This window comes from Falco punctatus (genome assembly GCF_963210335.1).
Source record: "Falco punctatus genome assembly, chromosome: 4".
Lineage (NCBI taxonomy): Eukaryota > Metazoa > Chordata > Aves > Falconiformes > Falconidae > Falco > Falco punctatus.
The window spans coordinates 76284224-76303279 of NC_137583.1; the positions used below are offsets into that span (position 1 = coordinate 76284224).

The following is a 19056-nucleotide window of genomic DNA, read 5'->3' on the forward strand; positions in this document are numbered from 1 at the left end:
AGTATGAACAAAGCAGGTCATGAATGCATCCACTCCTGCAAAACAGCTTACTCAAGGTTCCACAAGAGCCTTCGCTTTTGCTTACCGATTCTGATGTAAACGTGAGTGTGCTGTTCAACCCATACAGGAAAGATGGCTTTGGGAAATACTACCCGAATCTGGTCAAGAAGATGGTTTTCAAGAGAAGAAGCGTGCAGTTCCTGGGGAAATGTGGTACCATTATCAATTAAATACTGCATTCATTTTCAACATTTGTTTGAAGGTAAAAACTCTAAATGTCCTTCTAATACATCATTTGAAATATAAAATACAAATTAGCATTACATCACATTTATTAGTTCTTTAGGGGCTGAAAAGAATGGGGCATTCTGCAAAAAAAATGCTTGCATCAGAATCTCTGTCATCTGTAAGAAAAGAACGTGAACAGTGGAAAGGGTTTTATTACCAGAATTTCCCAGTCGTCTGCTGAGAGTGGTTCCACTTCTACTTGCTGACAGGAGGAGATGTGGGAACATGGTTCAAGAAATACCTGGCAAAAGTAACACTATTTCAAAATGCTTAACTACTTACTTTTAAACACATAAAAGCTCCACCTTTAATGCAACTACAGAACGGACATCTCCTTCATTATATGCTTTCACTACTTTGAACATACATCTTCTTAACGACACCAGGGAATTCACAAGCAGAATATGGATATTGAACAGATGGGAAATAGATTGCATTGGCCATGCTTTGGGGACTTCAACAAGCCATGAATGGAAGCGAATGTGAAAAGCATCAAGAGCTTTACCAGCTGATAACAATAATTTTTTAATGCATATTGATCACATAATCATCTTTTAATGTTTTGATTTTTATTTTTAAATGTTCTGGACTTTAGAATGCTGAAAAAAATCATTAAGCTGCGGGCAAATTTAGGTTGCGCAGAAACAGCTGAAAAAATTAGGAAAAAGTATAACACAAAAGCAGAACCAGCTCCTTTAAAACGGTTCTGTGGAAGCAAGGCTTCCTGTGAAACCATTCATAAAGTTCATCAGGAGGGATGATGAAAGCTATTGTGGCTTAGGCTTTTCAGAAACCATTAAGCATACATTTCAAAAGTCAACTTCTACCAAAGGTTCCATTTGAGAGAAAGTAACAGTTTTAAAACAATATCATGTCATACATCTTAAAATAAATTTAATTATTTTTTTCTTGAGACAAAACTAGTTACTTGTCTTCTGAGAGCAATATATAAAAGTAAAAATTTATTTTGAATTCTTCTAGGTCCTCAATTTGAAGCAAAAGTTGAGAGGAGTATCTTTTCCCCAGCATGGTAAATAGAAGAGCCTATTATTATGAAACACTGCAAACATATAATTCCTGAATCCAAACAATGGCTAACTACCTAATTATTCACGTATTTGACCGTACAGATGCTTATTTCTAGGCAACAGTTAGGTGAGGTTTTCTTAGGTTTCCTTTGCCAACTGTTTTTCTCTTGAAGGCTATTAATTGCTAGAACTAAAAAAGGTTGTTACCTTGCCGCTGAACCAGTAAATTGTAAAGTTCTGCAAATTGATACATCATTTCTAGAGAGAATATGCTAAAAAAAGTTAATAAGGTAAGATAATACACTGCTTTGAGCCACATTCTTTGATGTCTTCTACTACCTGAATAAAATTTTCCATATGAAAGAATAGGTGTATATGAACACACTACACAATAACATTGTGTAGAGGAATACTTTTCTATTCCTGTTCACTTAAATTTCCACCCATTAATGGAAAAAAACCAAAACCCCACACTTGGATGCTCATATTTTAATAGTCCTACGTCAAGAAGCTCTGTCTGCCTCTCTCAACTTCTGTCCAATGAAAGAATCATTTACAGAAAGTTTAACACAGCATCCAAGAGTAAGAGGCCAATTTAAACACACATTCAAAGCCAGAGGATGCATGGGGACATATGGTGAAGGGGGGAAAAAAGGGATGAAAAGTTAAACCCCAAACAAGTCAAAGAATAATGCAGTAAGTCAATCATTATTTTAAAATAACAGGAACCCCTAGCAAAATATTCTCATAATTCCCAAATTATTTAGCTGCTTAGAAGTGTACTTTCCTAAAGCAAACTGCACTGCAGAGAGTGGCTCCAACCTGGGAAAGACCTACCCACAAGCCTATCCTAACGTTATTTAGATTTAGGCAATTGTTAATGATTTAAAGAGCAAATCTTTTCATGTTTGAGACATTCAATGACTGTTAACTGTTCTTACGAGCAGATATAAATGAAGTAACTGTCTAAATATATGAAACAAGAAGGTCCTAGTTAACTTGTTTACCTTTTCTTGAAAGGTAAATACCTTTTCTTACAAGATACCAAGTATCTTACAATATAGTCTTTATTTAAATAAGAAGAAAAGATTGCATTGCAAACCTGTTCTCCATCTGTAATGCCAAGTTTCTCTGCTAACTGTCTGTTAATCTCTGCAATATTTTCACCCTGGTGACCTCGACGCCTGATTTCCATCCAGCTCAAAAATACAGGCTGACGACTGCAGGATACTTTCACAGCTTGGCCCTACAAATTTCAAAGGAATAAAATTAAGTTAACATCAAACAAGCTAAATAAGATGACTATTAGTCAACCTAAACTGTATTTGATTAGATCAGAGGATTTAAAAATATTATCTGGATTTTATGTGCCCTATTTTAATTAACATTCCCTAAAAATAACTTGCAGAATTTACAACGTGTTAGTAAAGGGTGTTTCTATTAGCAGTGACAGAATTATTTTTTAATTCTGGCAGACTGGCCAACTTCTTAAAACCATCTTTAGAATTTTTCTCCACATTACCTATTTTACAACTCTCAACACAGAAAAGCATGCTGGTTTCAACTGTTAAACAGCTTTTAGTTTTTATGGACTATGTTTAAGTAAGAACAGTAATTCCTCTTCCCTTCTTCTGTATTATAGTCTGTCAAGGAAATACCTTACAGAAATGTAACACAGTTCTGTTTCTCAAATGAGGAAAAAACATAAGCATACGCTTAAACTTTATATGTGTTGTAACATTTGCATGGACTCCAAGACTGCTTTCATGAGATGGGGAATATTTAATGTAAGTGACAAATCACATGAACTCAGACCAAAATGATTTTATTAATTTGTTTCAGAACTGCTCAGCGCTTTTGATCCCAAATTGAAGAATCTTAGTATATCCACTCAGTTTCCATATAAAGAGACTATACCCTAGATTGTATCACTCAAGTGACATTTTTTTCAAACATTACTATTTTAATGAAAATCAAGTGACCGAGACAATGTATACTGTGAACATATCACAGATTTAATTATTAATATAGTCCCATTTTCTGTTCTGTTTGCAACTGTATCCTAATAATTTCAAGTATTATTTGACTTTTTGGTGAACTCTGAAAAGTTTCAGAGAACATCTACAATGGCTCCAAGATTCTTTTACTAAATGATATATTTAATTTACAGCTCTTCCCTCTACTCACACAGATAAGAGTTTCTCCCATAGTGTCTTAATTGCCACACAACACTGAGTTTTGTAGATCATTTTGTCACTCACTTATCTAATACCTTCTGCAATTAGATTTAGCTTTTGATTCCATTTGCATTTTTTAATGATTTACTCAGTGTAATCTATTAATGTAATTATTTATCCCCTTTTTAATATTTTCATTCAAGACTTCAGAGATCATGCATTTTTTTGTGGATCACGTTAAGTAAAAGCGGGAGCCCACCATAACCAACTATGTACAGAATAACACTCGTCACAAGACTTCAAAGGAATTGCACTCCTCTTCCCTCCCTCTTATCAGCAAATTTGTAAGACATCCAGAAACCGTAGCAGAAGCAAAGCTAACATTTATACCAGGTTTCTTGGAACCCTACCAACCTTCTTCTACTACCCCAAAGGAAAAGAGCAGGTTTTTACAAGTCTAGATGATTGCACTTTTGCGAAATGTCCTTTTCGGCCTTGGGAAATGAGCAGGTTACACATACTGGCTGAGGCCAGCCTAGCCAGAAGGGGCTTTGCCAGGATTGCGGCTGCCACCTCCACTCCTGAGCTTCACTCCTGGCCTGCTCCCCTTCACCTGCTCGTTCTTGCCATTTTTCAACCTGTCTGTTCTGCTAGCAGAGCTTTAACTCTCGTGTTCATTGCACAAGGGATGTGCACAGGCTCTGCTCTTGTTTTCACATGGAAATGTTATTTAGAATCGAAGGTGGGCTTCCTGCAAGCGAGCAATCTACCTAAGAGGCCTTCGCAGGACAGGAGTCCCTTTCCGCACAGGAATACATAACGAACGATTCGCGTACACCAAGAACGCTGGTTCAGCTCGGATATACCACCTTACCTCACACCCGAGAGATTAATTTGCACAGTATTCGGTTAACGCCAGCGAGTTACTGGGAAAGCCGGTGTAGGCCGGGCCCCAATCCCCCGCCCCCGGCTGAGCGGCCGGGCCGGGCAGGCAGGGAGCGCCCCCGCAGGGCCCGGCCCGCCCGAGACGGCGTGCGGGGCTGCCTGTCGCCGTGGCCACGGGGCAGCTGCGTCCCCGGGGCGGCGGGTGATCCCCAGCGGCGGGGGGGCCCACGCGCTCCGTCGCCACAGCGACACCGCAGCCGGCGGTGGGGAGGGCCGAGGCGCGGAGGGAGGGGGCTCTTCGTATCACCGCTGCAGCGGGGTGCTGGGGGGCGGGGAGCCGGTGCTCTCCCATGATCCTCCCTGCCCAAGACGCCCCTCCGCCCGGGCCCCGAGCGGCGCCGAGCCGGTACCTGCTGCAGGCGGAGGTGAGAGGCCAGCACGGGAGGTAAGTGCAGGAAGCAGTCTCGGGTCCCGCTCAGGACGACCGTCACCGCAGCGGCTCCAGCTCCCCCTCCGCCGGGGTTGCCGCTGCCCCACATGCCGCCGGCGGCCGAGCCGGGCCCCGCAGCCCGGCACCTCCACGCGCCCGCTCCGCCCTGGCAGGGCGCTGCCTCCCCGGGGACGGGCGGAGAGGGCGGGACGGCCCTTCCCAGAGCGCCCCCTTCCCTCCCCTGCCACGCCCGAAGCAGGGGCGTGGCCCGCTGCCAGCCAATGCGGACGCGGCACTATACCCGTTCTCTGCCTCTGATTGGCTTCTCTATCGAGGGTTTCGGCTGCTGGGTCTGGTTTACCGACCCCGTCTATATCCGCCTCAGTTGCAGCCAACGGGAGTTCTGCCCGTTGCCCGATTGGCTGTTCTCTCGGCGAGCAGCTAGAGCGGCCTGACGCGGGGCGCGGTGGGCGATGGGAAGATGGCGGCCGGTGGCAGCGGCGGGCTGGGTGATGCCTGCAAGCACCACGCACAGCTCGGGGTCTGCGAGTCGCGCGCCAAATACCGGGAGGGGCGGAGGCCGCGCGCCGTGAAGGTGGGGCCGGCGGGGCCGCGCGGGACCGGGGGCGTTGGCTGCGGCTCCTGGGGCGCGGGGCAGACCGCCAGCCCGGCTCCCCGCCTGCCCCCGGCTGCGGCTGTGGCGCCGCCTGCGCACCGCCATTAGTGCTCGGCCCCGTCCCGGGTGGTTTTGGTTGTTGTTCTCGGCGCGGCGGGGCAGGGCTCGGCTGGCAGCAGGCGCCGGGGGAAGGGCTGGAGCGGAGCCGGGTGGGTCGGGTACCGCACGCCCTGCACTGTGCGAGTTGGTCGCTCAGGAACGCGCGTAGCGGGCGGGGTGTCCGCCCGGCGGTGCGGGGCCGTGCCCGGGAGCGGCGGGGCCGCCTGTCGCCGCTGGCCGAGGGGCGGCGGGAGCGCGGGGCTGGGGGCACAGGGCGCTGCTGTGCCTGCTGCGCGGCAGGGGCTCGCGTTACAGCAGCACGAACGCTGGATCTGGGTTTGGTCGGTGCTGTTGACGTGCGGCGGTGGGCTGTAACGGCACCTTCTAGGGCTGGCTTGAGAAGGAGCAGGCAGGAGGAAGCCGCTGTCACAAAACCAATTTGTGCGACCTATTTGCAGAGACTGTTTTTTGTGATGGCAGTTTGAGAGCTGGTTTCCTTAGTGGCTCTCTCTTTGTCCTGCATTTTCTGGTTTTTGAGAAATACATGTAACTCATGCAGTCTAAATGTGGGTTTTTTTAACAAAGAATTAACTTCCTTTGACCTTAATAGCTTAGCTGCCCAGTGTATGTCGTGAGCTGTCAAGAGAACTTCCCTTATGGGTCTGTGTTATGTGACAGTCATTACACAAAGCAGAAAAAAAGTGGCTGGTTTTTAACCTGCAGGGGAAAGACCTTGTTTCTCTTGTCATCTTTCTTGTATCTTGTATTAAAAATGTATGTTGTTTGAGCACCAGAGCAAGGAGACAGCTTAGCTTTGCGCATACGTGATCTGGAATTGTTGTACTTCTGGCTGGTTTTTTTGTGGATTCCCCCGTTTTACCTGTGTGACCTCTGTCTCTGAACAAGACAGGTTTTTCAGTGTGGTTTTTTTTTTTCTTTATCATGACACCGCCTCATATTAGCTGGCTACTAGTCAGTCTTGCAAGGGCATTAGCCAGAGAGAGATTTTACTCAGCAAATGTCAGTACCCTAACCTGGTGTGAAAGAATCAGCTCTAATTTGTGTTCTACTTTGAGTAAGAAGCTTGAGTTTAGTTCCTGCTCAGTGATGAAGAGGTCCCAGATAGCCGTGTACTTAATGTTCCTGCAAGAGTGCAGTCAAAATAGAGCACAGAGGGATTTTCAGCATCCTGAGAGGATTTGAGGAACAACAGAAAACACGGAGAAATTCCTTGCTTTTGCAGTAAAACAAGAATGTGAGCATTTTAGATTACTGTATTTTGTTTTGTGTCGTCTTTATTTTTTTTTCCAGGTTTATACTATCAACTTGGAATCTCGTTATTTACTAATACAAGGAGTTCCAGCATTAGGTGTTATGAAGGAATTAGTTGAACAATTTGCATTATATGGTGCCATTGACGAGTACCACGCTCTAGATGAATATCCAGCAGAGCAATTTACTGAAGTTTATCTTATAAAATTCCAGAAACTGCAATGTGCAAGGTATTGGACAGGGCAGTATCTGCCTCTTGCTGTCTTAATCTTCTACACCTTCTTTATTTACAATCTGTTAAGATTCTAGAGAGTTGAAGTAAAATCCTCAGTTTTGCCAATACAATTTAATTCCCTTCAGGGTGGCCAAGAAAAAAATGGACGAACGAAGTTTCTTTGGTAGTTTGCTGCATGTGTGCTACGCTCCAGAATTTGAAACAGTCCAAGAAACTAGGGAGAAGTTGCAGGATAGAAGAAAGTACATAGCAAAAGCAACAAATCAAAGAGGTTTGTAATTAAACTTCCTATAGAATCGTAACATCTCACTTCAGGGGTGGGTAGGGTTTTGGTTTAAATGGCCATTAAAGAAAATGCTTTTTGGGTAGCTGTTTTAAAGATGCATTTTGTTTGCAGCAGATTGGAGACATATTTCAGTATTTAGAGGGCTGTACCTTCTTCAGAGTAACTTTTTGGTTTGGTTAAGACCCTTTAATAATGAAATACTTCCTTCTCTTCTTGTTTTCTTTGCAAAATGTTATCAGAAATTTAAAGCAGTGGCAGGAAATTTGAGATCATCTTTTCACCCTTGTTCCAGCTTATTCAGGCATGCCCAAAGGGGCAGTTTTGTGAGGAAGGTGACTATACTAGAACCTTCATCAAAAAAAATCTCCAGCCTACATATTGGCACAGGAGGAATGCTAGGAGTGGGCTGGGTTTATAAAGGCTACTGTACTGCAGCATTCCCAGGCAGCACTGAAGGCTGGGCAAGCTAAGAAATAAGCAGATTGCTGAACACAGGCTTCTCCTTTCCTGTGCTTGTGTACTTTCATATAATTATTCATTGCATGAGAATATTTTAAAGTGAGTAAAATCATTGACTTCACATCAGAACACCTGTTTTTTCAATGTTGCAAGACAGCCAGTCCTTGCAAATCAGTGACTTTTACCTCCAGTTCCAATTTCAGCATTAGATATATCTGCCTTGTGTTCTCAAAACTGTTGAAATACTTCTGCTCAGGCTTTCCTCACAAGCCAGCAGAGGGACTAGGCTGGAAAACTAGTTTGAAAGGTGCCGCTTAAGAGAAAAGAAGTGCAGAAGGGTGGCTGGGAATGAAGGACCACTGGTATTGCTTCTGTAATTTTACTAAATGTTTTTTGTTACATGTTAGAACTAATAATGATGTGAAATTGTGAAGCTACTTTTTTTTGTTTTGAAGACTGCTTTGTGTTAAAGAAAGTAGAGGGGCCTAAGAAGACAGTCTCAAAGAGCTCCGAGCACAACTGTCTGTGGAGTACATCAGGATCACGTGCAGCCAGTAACTGGGATCCATCCTGCTTTACAAATTCTCATGGGGTGTTCCACCACACGGGGTATCCACCTGGGAATCCTAATCAGGGTCTGTTGACATTTCCCCAGTATGCTAACAGTTGCACTGGAACTTCTGGGTACTTTGGTCAAAACATATCCCTAACTCCAAGTGTACATCCAGGAGGATGCACTCCACCAACTTCCTTCATGCAGCAAAGAATGGTTCCGATTGATAATGGAGTTGATAGGTTTATGCCTCGTACAACTCACCTGCAAGAACGTAAGAGGAAGAGAGAAGAAGATAACAAATTTTCCCTTATTGGAACAAGTGTGGACAATACTGAAGTCATTATTGGTCCACAGCTACCAGAAATACCTAAAGTGGATATGGATGATGATTCATTGAATACTTCAGCTGCATTAATTCGAAATAAACTGAAAGAGGTATGGGTTCCAAAAGTTCTGATGTTTTCATTTTCAAACACATATAGTATGTGTTCATTACCCATAAAAATAGAGACCCTAAGATAATTTACTTCAACATTTATTTAGTTTTAGCAGTTTATTTGCCATGAAGCTGATGTTCTTACTATTTAACTCTTCCATAATGAAAATATTGCAGGCAATTCTACTCCATACGTCTTACACAACACTTCAGCAAGTGTAAGTGTCAGTGCATGGTCCTAAATGATTTTTAGTAAATGACACTTTTTCCGCACCCCCCCACATGGGGAGGCGCAGCAACTTTGCAGGTAGTTGTGCTGACTCCAGTATCAAGTACATGACTTGCATCTGTTTTCTGAAAGGGAGTGAAAAATAACAAAGTCGGAGTTCAATGTAATTTTGTTCCAACACTTCTTATGGCATTAAAAGATGTACAGAACTACAAATTCTATGCCGAGAAGCATGGTAGAAGTGCTTTTTATAACCTTTTATGGAGGACATTAATCAGTCAGCAGGTCAAACACTCCTGGTAACTTTCCATTTACATTATAATACGAAAAAGCTCCCTTGACTATGACTAACTTGATTGATTTGAAAGAGCTTATCTCCAGTCACTGCTTATATTAAATACATTTCTAAAATAGGTGTCTGAACAGACTTTTGCTTTCTCATCTCTTCCCGAAATACCCGAGTTTTCAAAGTAAGATTTGGTACGGTTTTTAAATACCTCTGGTAGGGAGATACGCAACGCTTTATTACTGAGTATCTGAAATCAGTTTCCATGGTTAATATACAAAAATGGTTCTGGTAACACATCCAAGTTTCACGTCCCTTGTGTTTAATGCTGCATTTGGTGTTACCTTTTTCCCCTTTTTCTGCAGGAAAGTTCCATACAAGTGTGATTACAGTAATACATCCCTCCCGATACTCAGATTTGAGACGTGGCCTTACTTCAGCATAAAAAAAAGAAGTGGCTGCAGTTTACTAAAAATTATTTTTTCTCCCAATTTAGGTGGCAGATTCTGTTTCAAGGACATCTGTGGAAAAGCCAGAGACTAGTTCAGCCAAACCACTTGTAAAGCAGAGAAGAAGAATATAGGTACTGCTGGCAGCATCTTCCAACAGTCCTTTTTTAAAGGCTATAGATTAAAATACTTATTTTTTTAATATAAAAAATAAAACTATTTTATATTGCATTACAGAGTAATTCCCTGTTGAAAATTGTATCAATTTGTTTCTTGGAATGAACAAACCAGTATAATATATTATTGTTGCAGTCTTGTCTTTGAATGTGTAATGTATTACATAACTCATTGAAGAACTGTATTTAGGTAGAGTAATAGAAGTAAACTATTTATTCAGTAGCTTTTACAGTAAAGGACTATTGAAACTTGGCAACAGTTTTAAGTTGCTCCTATTTTTACCATACCATGAAGAACAGTGAAGAAAAAACCTCTTACAACAGTATTCCACTTGGAGTTAGAGTTTACGAACATCCCGGAAAGTTTTCTGTTCAAACGCCATACTGCTCTGTAAAACAAAACAAAATATTTTCAGTTACTAAAGGATTTAAATTTGGCCAGAAAAAGTGCTGAAATGAAACGTGTAAGCAGGGAAAGTCCTTACATTTAGGGTACCTCTTGCTTTTTAGCTTTGAAAAGGTAAATTCCATAGCATTAATGACATCATCACCAAGAGACTAGTCAGAATATTTGAAGTTACAACCGAAGGGGAAATTCACATTGTAACTGTTCGGCAGTGGTAACGTGTGACGAAGGAATGAGTAAAGGAGTGACATTTCCCTTGATGATGAGATAACTATCCACAGCACTGCGTTGTAACAGTCCTGGAGTGGGGAGCGCTCCAGGGCTGCTGTTGGCAGCAGAACTGGTGCTGGGGTGATGAGCCCATCACCGGGCTATGGTGCCCCACGCTGACACTCAACAGGATTGGTGCTGGGTCCAAGCCCATGTAACAGATCAGCTCATGGCATATCTTTGTGGACTCTTGTAGGACCACTTACGGTGCTAGAACTCAGTCCAATACATTGTTCATTACATTTTTAAAAAATACATTTAACTAGAAACAAGTGTTTAATTTGAGTCAAGGGGTACAATTAAATTTCCCCAACATAACCCCACTGGGAAATCTAGTACATTACAGGTTTTCTACCTGTAAAGCTGGTAGCTGAAACTACAGGCCTCATAAAAAGGCAAAAGCTGGGTAGGGTACAGAACAGAGGGCCCGAATACTGTAAGCAAGAAACAAGCCAAGTTTCCTACCTCTTGCCACGAGTTGTGTACCTGCTTTATCACCAACGGTGACAGCAAACTGATTTATGAATGTAATTTTGCTCAGAAACTTCTTAAAACCTTTTCACTGGTGTAAAAAACCAGAGTACTTAACCTGGGTTTTCCAAAATCCTTCAAAGTCTTTTGACAGCCTGCCAAGAAGTCTGGCATTTTGGAAACGGCTGCTTTGCAGCTGACACGATACAGTACAGCCTGCAATCACTCTACAAGGCTCTTCCTTCCTGTCCTCCAGCCTGCCAGGCAGGTGAGCTGGCAGAAAGTGTAGGTTTCCAGCAAACAAAAACTTGTGGTGTTCTCCGCAGTCTTACAGTCTTTTCTGTTTCTAGGAAACACTGCCTGTATTTCAGAATTTTGTTTTTCCACCTCTATGAAGGCACAACTATCGGTATTTTAAAATGACGTGCCATTCAAATAGAATAATGATTACTGGATGAGGAAAAAAATATTCTTTATATAGAGCACAAATGCTCTCCACAGTTGAACTTGACACTGAGGGGAAAAGCACGTTCTGCATTACCATCTTAAAATATTCTGAATTGAATTAGATTTATTTCTAACAAATACAGGCCAGTTAGGTTAAAAAACAGCAGTGCCACACTAAGATGAAAATTACTCAAGGTATTTTTTTTAGAAAGTTACCAGCCTCTCCCAAAAAAGAGTCTATAAATGAGGTGATGGCAAGTGTTGCCAGTGGCACTGAAGAAAGAAGAAATGAAAGTTGTATTCCTGGAGATCTTTCAGATAAACAATTGAAGAGAACACTCTCATTTTCTTAGTCTGATCAGATGCTTATTGAGGATCATTCATTATATTGCTGCCCCAGGACAGATGAAAAGTGCGTTCCTAAATTCTCTGGTACTGTATAAGGAAACACCAGCGCTGCGAAAGGTAAACAGGAACTCACACATGTGCATCTCCCAAGTGAGGCATCTATCAGTTGACTTCAGCAGGCCCCACATAATGACAATTAACACCATAATATTTACATCTCCTTACCAATAGTACAGAAAATATTGCACTTTTTTAAACTCAATGTTATGTACCTTTATGTCTGGCAAACATGGTCCAAAGGCTTCTAAGAGAAGATACTCATCTCTGACTGCTTTTTCAAAGTCCATAAAAGAAAGCTTGCCATCATGATCATAGTCCTACAAAACAAAGGAACTCTTCAGTAAAGGATGATTACTTGTATTTTTGTTTAGCAGGTCATTTTACTGACATGGATTCTATTTTTAGTTTGTATGCAAAAGTCATTTTCTTTGGGCCATCAGTCCTCTGCTCGGGCAAGGTCCGTATCATTTGCCTCTACTTAAGGCATAAAAGGTGGAGCAAGCTCAACTATCTCGTATGGCTTTCCTAACAGAATTCCAGAGAAGGCAAAACTTTAAGATGGGAAGAGGCTGAGCTGAAAACTGCACAGATAAACCTCAAGCACAGTTGCACTCTGGTAAATTAAAAGGAGACTTAAAAGTACGAGAAAACGTTAGGATATATTCTGTATATGTTATTTACATCATGAGTGTACCTACATCCTATTCACGAGGCTGGAAATACTTTACTCTCGTGGGTTCTATAGCAGGCACACTCCTGCCCTGTCTTTTTCACATACAGCACCCAGAAGCGTATGGTGGAGTGTGCTGATGCCAGCCCACTTCCTTCGTACTGCAGAATCTCAGCACAGCAGAATATTCCTCTGGGGGTGGAAAAAGCATCCTTGCATTTTTAGTATTTCTGCAATTTGAAAACCTCCTCTTTCTGCTGACATGGTAGCCTAAACCACCAACAAGTGCTATGGTGAGCATAAGTACTTTCTTAAACCAGATAAAAGAAAGGCTTTAAAATGAAGATTGACAGGTAGATATGACTAGTGTTCAGGGCACAGGGCCAAATCAACATTTTTGAAGATCAAGCCAAGGAATGAACCATCATAGCTGGTGAACATGCAGAGAACACAGGTTCCAACAGCCAGAAAAGCAGAGGCAAGGAGCTACGCAGATGGAGATTTCCTGAGCAGGAAAACCCGCCACCGGATGCCTAAGAGAAACAGAAGTGGCTGGGTACTCTCTACCTTTTATACTCTTCAGCACAAGGGAGGGCAGGGCATGAGCATATTCCTTACAAATACTTCAAGGTATGAAAATAGTATCACGGGACTGGACTTACGCTTAAGTCAGAATGCCACGGTACGTACAGGCAATTGCTCAAAGAGTAATTTTCTCTTGAGCGATGGACTCCACAAATGCATTTTTGGATACCTAACAGTTGTTCAGTTATCTGATACAGGTAGCACTATCCTACTCTGACAACTGCCCAGCAGCCAAATCAGATCTGGGAATTATTCAAACATATCAAAGCTTTATTAAGTTCTTGTGGGAAAGCTGAAACGGGATTATGTACATGGTTAGTTTACAGTATGTTCTTACAAATTTGAAGATTTATTATGTCTAGAGCATAGTGCTTGTGCCTGGACTAGCATAGCCCACTTGTCAGCTGCCCAGAACATAAGGGTATTCATTTTGGATGCAGCCTGTAGGAAAGCTGTGTGTGTAGGTGCTCCAAAGATGAACAAATAGCTTGCTTTCTGCACGAGACTAAACTCAAGAGTTCTCAGTAACTCAGCAAGACAGACTGTCAGCTGAGGGTGTGCAAAAGGAGTGGGTTTGAAAAACAGGAAAGATGGGTTAGACAAAAGGAGTTGGGATTCAAGACCTGGTTTGAAGTGAGATCTTTTGAACTATAAGAGGGCAGGTTATATTTCTTGATTTGATGGAAATGTTGAAACACTGATCTGAATATCCTAGATTAATCACAGTAAGACAAACTTTACCTTAATAACCTTGAGGTTACTATTCTAATAAATTACATAAATCGGATTAATAAATTTCACAACCAGTTGATAAAACACAAACATACTTAATAATAAAGCCACTGCAGATGCCTAACACTGGAATAAATGCAGCTTACGCTTTTGAATATTCCACTTTTGACTGGGCATTTGTTTTGACTGGGCATGCAGATGCACACATAGACATGCTAGTTTATATATAAAGTTTATAATACATTCACATAATACATTAAGTTTCAGTTGAAGATACTGGACTGGGACTCATTAGATCTGAATTATATTTCTGGCTTTCCTCAAGAGACTTATTTACCTTGAGTACCTAACTCCTTCCATAGCTCAGAATCCCACTGGAGATCAGACACCGTAGTTTGTTATCTCATAGGAATGTTCTAAGGTTCAGTTTGAAAGACACTCAATTATCACAAGGAGTAAGTACTTGCCATTTTCTTCAGTACTATGTCTATCAAATCCTTAATTCCCTCATCAGGATCTTCTTCTGATGGTTGTTTGAGAAGGCTGTTTTTCAGCATTTGAAACATTTCCTCTCTTGAAATGTATCCATCACCATTCAGGTCGTAAACCTCAAAACAGTCTTTTTAAAAGATAAATTGATTTCAAGGTCATACAAACTGTACTGTACACATTAAAACTGTTGACAGATCCAGACAGAAAATGTGCATTTTATGTTGTACAGCTTATCTATTGAGCCACATCATACATATGTATCTTAAATATATATGTATCACATTTTGATACACATACTAGCCAATTATTGCCTATTTACCCTTCATAGTTAAAAATCTGTTTCTGCTCAAATAAATAATCTTCAGTTCTCAGAAACTATAATAACTTGCAGATCTTCTCTAGAATTGTCTATTTAGAACCAAGGTTCTGGTTTAGAAGCCCAATTCACCACAGCAGGGACCAGCTGTCTGTATCAGAAGGACACTGCAGTTACAAAACATCATTGATATTTCAGAAGCTGGGTTAGAAAAGAAAAGAAAAAGGAAGAATGAGCTGTACTAGGATGGAAAAGACAACTGAGGTATCCATCAATGGAAAGAGAAAATCCCTGTAATGGAGTATTTTAAGTATGAGTATCTGCCTAATTCCCCGTCTAATTATTTCTACCTTCCTGGAATCAGAAATGTACGATCATAACAGACTTTACTATCCTTCACAAAACTTTTAAACAAACAAACAAAACTCTTCAATCTTGGAACTCAAGAGTTATTTGGGGTTTTTTTATTTGTTTTTCTTCTGACAAAGGCGATGTCTACAGTGAAAAACTACTGGCATACAATTACGACAGACAACATTGTGTATCACTACGCTCTAGTATATTCTACAGTGTTTACAGTAGGGCTGTGTATTTTACTGCTTGTAGTTGTATTGACACACTGAATTACATCCCGGGCACACATCCTAGTGCTGTGACATCCCAGGCCACTTTGCAGATGAATTTATATAGTGCATAGGCATGGCTGATGCTACAGCGGGGGAACTATGGAAACATCATGTTGTCATTCTCCTTTGTCTATAACAATTTCCCCCCCACGTGCCCTGCTTTATTTTTTTGTGTAATTCCTTAAAACTCTAAAGTTCCTGCTATTTTTATTCCCCCATCTTTCTCCATCACTACTGTGGAGGTTCTCATGACCATCTTACAGACTCAGTTTTTCCATCTATGCTTCCAAGCTGAAGAACTGCTGGAATTAATGCAACTGCTGCTGTGCCCCCATTGTGCCAGTAAATGAATGCTGGCACAGGCTTGGTTGGCTTCAGACTGTGTTATTTGGCCAAAATAACCAAATGCAAATGTAGCCTGAGCTACATTTACTTCTTTCTAATTCTGTTTGTGAATACAAAAACATACATTCTGTCAAAACTGTATACTGTAGAACAAGCTTCAGTTCAAATGCTAGTTTTTGTAAGCAACAAAATAAGGTGGCAGCTATGACAACAGCAGTTTACACGGAAAACCTGTCTTGGAGAAGCCATTTGTGAAGTCAGTTTCACCAAACTACACAGAAGAAAACTCTTCAATTACCAAATACTTTGTAAGAGCAACTAATAAATGACAAGAAATAAATAATAAGAAATAAGAAATAAAAGCAGTGCGTAACTTAGTAGGCGTGAATTCAGTGACTACTACTAAATGTAAGTGTACAGATAAATCTTACATTTAATCCTCTCTTCCAACGTCCCCCGAAGAAATACTGATAAGCCTTCCACCCATTCCACCACACTGATGCAGCTATCGTTGTCTCTATCAAAAGTGCGGAACACTGGGAAGCATATTGATAATTTTTAAATTTATAGAATAGGGGAACACAAACATAGGAATATTTTCTTAAATTCAACGAAAATATAAATATTTTTTCTGAAGATGTTTCTCTGCTTTCACCCAAGGTATGATTACCCTTCTTGAATCTTTCTAGAATGTAACAATAGATTTTGCCCCTCAGTTTACTGTTCTTCCACTCCAGAATCCTGTGGGATAAGATATTTTGTTTGATCTGCTGCTTTCCTGACTTAGCTACAGGAAGTGCACTGCCATGCAGATGTAAACAAATAAACCAATATCCCTTACGCTCAGACATATTTCAATACAGAAAAAGATTTCAGTTACTAGGTTTTGTTGCAGAAAATCTTGGAGAATGTAATCTGAGAAACGATACATAAATATTTCAAATATACCAAGAAAAATAACTCTCTCTGGTCTTTCATGTACCAAAATCTTTTTCTTCTCCCTTCCCTGAAATAAGCAACTTCCAATCGTGCAGCTTCACTATTCATACAGCCTATAATACAGTAGCACAAATCAAAGACTTTTTCAAAGCATCAACTAACATCTGTAAGAATTCGTATTTTTGAATGTTAATTAGTAAGTTGGTGACAAACATGCCTCTACACACAGAGCCAAGCATTTTGGAACTGGAAAACAATAGGTTTGCTTTTGCGAACTGAAATCGGCTCCCTTGCATGTAAGCATTAAAATAATTTTTAATGACGTGTTCATGTAAGGTGCCTTCCAAGACACACCTGACTCGTGCAAAACGACAACAGGTTTTTTACGTTACGGCATGTAAATACCCCTCCTGCTGGCGAAGAGGGCCACGCCGAACCGAGGGGTGGCTCTCAGCAGCCCGAGCTGGGAGGCACGGCAGGCTCGCACCCCCTGCGCGGCCGTGCCTCAGGGACCACCCGTGCGGCCCCAGGGCAGCTGCCCTCGCGGCCCGGCCGCATCCTCGAGGGGGGTGTCTGCCTCATGCTCCCACCTCCGCCCGCCGCCTCCCGGCTCCTCCAGCGCTGTCCGCGGCGCCTCCGTTGCAGCAGCCCCCCCGCCCCAGCCGAACGCCGGCCCGGGACCCCCGGCCCCACAGACCCCGCTGCCCCTCGCGCGGCGCCCGCAGTCCCGCTGCGGCCGCCGGGGGAGACAGCGACACCGTGCTGCCCTCTGCCGTCGCGACAGCGCAGTAACTGCGACAGAGACAGCCGCAGCACTACAACTGCCCCCTACGGCCGGTCTCCCTCGTACGACAGCGTGAGCCACGCTAAACCAAGAGAAAATAATTCCGCACGAAGAAGGGGGGAGGGGGGAAGCCCTCCCTTACTCAGCAGCTCCTGAGCACAACTCTACCTCTGCTGTCCCGGCAAGGGTGAGCCGGCACGGGTTTGTCCAGGCTTGTTCGTCAAGTCAACAACGTAGTGATGTGAGAAAATACAGTGAAACCCCTAAAACTCTGCAGGCAGGAGTTGCACAGGTAACAGAAGCGCCAAGAGGCAGGCAGGAGCCCCGCCGGCTGCGAGAGAAGGTCTGGGGCCGGGCCGCTCTGCGCTTCCAAAGGGACAGTTGGTACCGGTGTAGGTGAGCTCCTGAATGATGAACGGTGTACCACTTACCTGAAGAATGATATACTTAAGTTTTATCTAAAGCTGGGAAATGTCCAAAGACCTCTGTTGTTGACCTAAAAGATGGATTCTTTAAATCACTCTGCAAGGGTGAAAACCAGTAGCCTTCTGACAGGACGTGCTAATTGCTAAAAGAAAACCCACTGAAGTGACAAGGCTCAAGGACACCAGGATAAAGTAACTGTGGTAGTGGGAGATCACGACCCCTTCCTCAAATAGCCCCCCACGAAGAGAGTGAACACCCCGCTCGGGGAGCATGCGCAGTAAATTTTTAATGAACTGTACCTTTAAATTGAAGCGAGAAAGCAATAATTAGTAGGTGTAGACTTTGGGCAGAACTAACCAACTTCGCTGTATAAATGTGCATTGTGAGCACAACCAAGTGTGCAAGATGGAGGAGCGACCCCCTTTGCACCCGGTGCCGCAATAAACATACCCGCTTTATAACTTATCCTGAGGTACGGAACTTAATTCCGCACGTCAGATCGCACACCCTTTTCCGCCCCCCGTCTCACCTCTGTCCAAGATCATGTCGTCCGTCATGCCGAAGGCGCCGTGCAGGGTGTCCCTGAACGTGCTGCGGTCAAAGCCCACGGCGGCGGGGCGGGCGCCGGGCCCGGCCACCAGCGCGTCGAACAGCCGGACCAGACACTCCACCTCGCCTTTATTAACTGCCGGCCGGAACAAACGGGCACATTTTGTAACGTCAGTTGGCGCGGGGAAGCCGCCGGGCCCGGGCACCTCGAGGGTCAGCCACCGCCCCCCACCCCCACCCGCTGTTCCCCGGGGGCGGCGGCGGGCGAGCAGGGCCCGGCGCCGGGACAACGGGAGGCGGCCGGCAGCGGCGCCCGCCCCTCAGGCGGCGGCGGCACTCGACCCCCGCAGCCCCCGCCCCGCCGGCCGCGCACTCACAGTGCCGGGCGGACCGGCCCAGCGCCTCCACCAGCTGCTGCAGCCGCTTCCTGCTCATGGCGGCGGGCGGGCTCTCCCCGCCGCTCCCCGGCCCCGCCGCTCCCCGGCAACGCGGCCGGGCGGAGCACAGCGGGCCCGGGGGCCGCGCCGCTTGGCGGCTCCGGGGGGTCACGCATAAACAGACAGACACCTTCCTCACACACAACAACCGGCGGGTGTAGGAAATAAAATAACTGAACTTCAAACCTCAATCGATGTTTCCGGAAGCAAGAGCTAATGTTACCTACTACGTGCGATCCCGCTTTG

At 43.6% G+C, this 19056-nt stretch overlaps 3 protein-coding genes across 9 annotated transcripts in view; 1 reads left to right on the forward strand and 2 right to left on the reverse strand.

Moving 5' to 3' along the window:
- Positions 1-5043, reverse strand: part of PEX1 (peroxisomal biogenesis factor 1) — a 27528-nt gene extending 22485 nt beyond the window's left edge. For 3 of the 4 annotated variants that reach the window (XM_080383603.1, XM_080383602.1, XM_080383605.1), the window contains exons 1-4: positions 4789-5043; positions 2419-2562; positions 446-529; positions 86-200 (exon numbers count right to left, since the gene is read on the reverse strand). In XM_080383603.1, the coding sequence (XP_080239729.1) occupies positions 86-200; positions 446-529; positions 2419-2562; positions 4789-4917 (472 nt within the window). In that variant the 5' untranslated portion in view covers positions 4918-5043. Of the gene's footprint in view, positions 1-85; positions 201-445; positions 530-2418; positions 2563-4367; positions 4487-4788 lie in introns of those variants that run through there. The other variant, XM_080383604.1, reaches the window with a different exon arrangement.
- RBM48 (RNA binding motif protein 48) lies at positions 4740-10052 on the forward strand. 2 transcript variants are annotated; one of them, XM_080383628.1, is made up of 5 exons: positions 4740-4823; positions 6835-7025; positions 7156-7301; positions 8231-8766; positions 9779-10052. In XM_080383628.1, exons 2-5 carry the CDS (start codon positions 6898-6900, stop codon positions 9863-9865), a joined length of 897 nt encoding a protein of 298 aa, XP_080239754.1. In that variant the 5' UTR covers positions 4740-4823; positions 6835-6897; the 3' UTR covers positions 9866-10052. The 2 variants fall into 2 exon arrangements, with proteins under 2 accessions (XP_080239754.1, XP_080239753.1); XM_080383627.1 differs by lacking the exon at positions 4740-4823 and adding an exon at positions 5198-5403.
- CLXN (calaxin) lies at positions 8452-18946 on the reverse strand. 3 transcript variants are annotated; one of them, XM_080383642.1, is made up of 7 exons: positions 18751-18936; positions 18354-18509; positions 16107-16211; positions 14364-14515; positions 12122-12226; positions 10227-10296; positions 8452-8592 (listed from the first exon to the last, which is right to left on the reverse strand). In XM_080383642.1, exons 1-6 carry the CDS (start codon positions 18806-18808, stop codon positions 10246-10248), a joined length of 627 nt encoding a protein of 208 aa, XP_080239768.1. In that variant the 5' UTR covers positions 18809-18936; the 3' UTR covers positions 8452-8592; positions 10227-10245. The 3 variants fall into 3 exon arrangements, with proteins under 3 accessions (XP_080239768.1, XP_080239769.1, XP_080239770.1); XM_080383643.1 differs by lacking the exon at positions 8452-8592 and adding an exon at positions 8849-9121; XM_080383644.1 differs by lacking the exon at positions 8452-8592 and having other exon boundaries at positions 10099-10296; positions 18751-18946.
- Between the last annotated feature and the right edge of the window lie 110 nt (positions 18947-19056).

Bases quoted from the DNA above. Each gene is read 5' to 3' on its own strand.
- CLXN (XM_080383642.1), bottom strand. From the start codon at position 18,808: ATGAGCAGGAAGCGGCTGCAGCAGCTGGTGGAGGCGCTGGGCCGGTCC. The intron at 16,212-18,353 runs GTGAGACGGGGG...TATGCTTCCCAG, and splicing joins CGACATGATCTTGGACAGAG to TGTTCCGCACTTTTGATAGA. The intron at 14,516-16,106 runs GTAAGATTTATC...TCTTTTAAAAAG, and splicing joins GTTGGAAGAGAGGATTAAAT to ACTGTTTTGAGGTTTACGAC.
- RBM48 (XM_080383627.1), top strand. From the start codon at position 5,290: ATGGCGGCCGGTGGCAGCGGCGGGCTGGGTGATGCCTGCAAGCACCAC. The intron at 5,404-6,834 runs GTGGGGCCGGCG...TTTTTTTTCCAG, and splicing joins GGAGGCCGCGCGCCGTGAAG to GTTTATACTATCAACTTGGA. The intron at 7,026-7,155 runs GTATTGGACAGG...AATTCCCTTCAG, and splicing joins CAGAAACTGCAATGTGCAAG to GGTGGCCAAGAAAAAAATGG.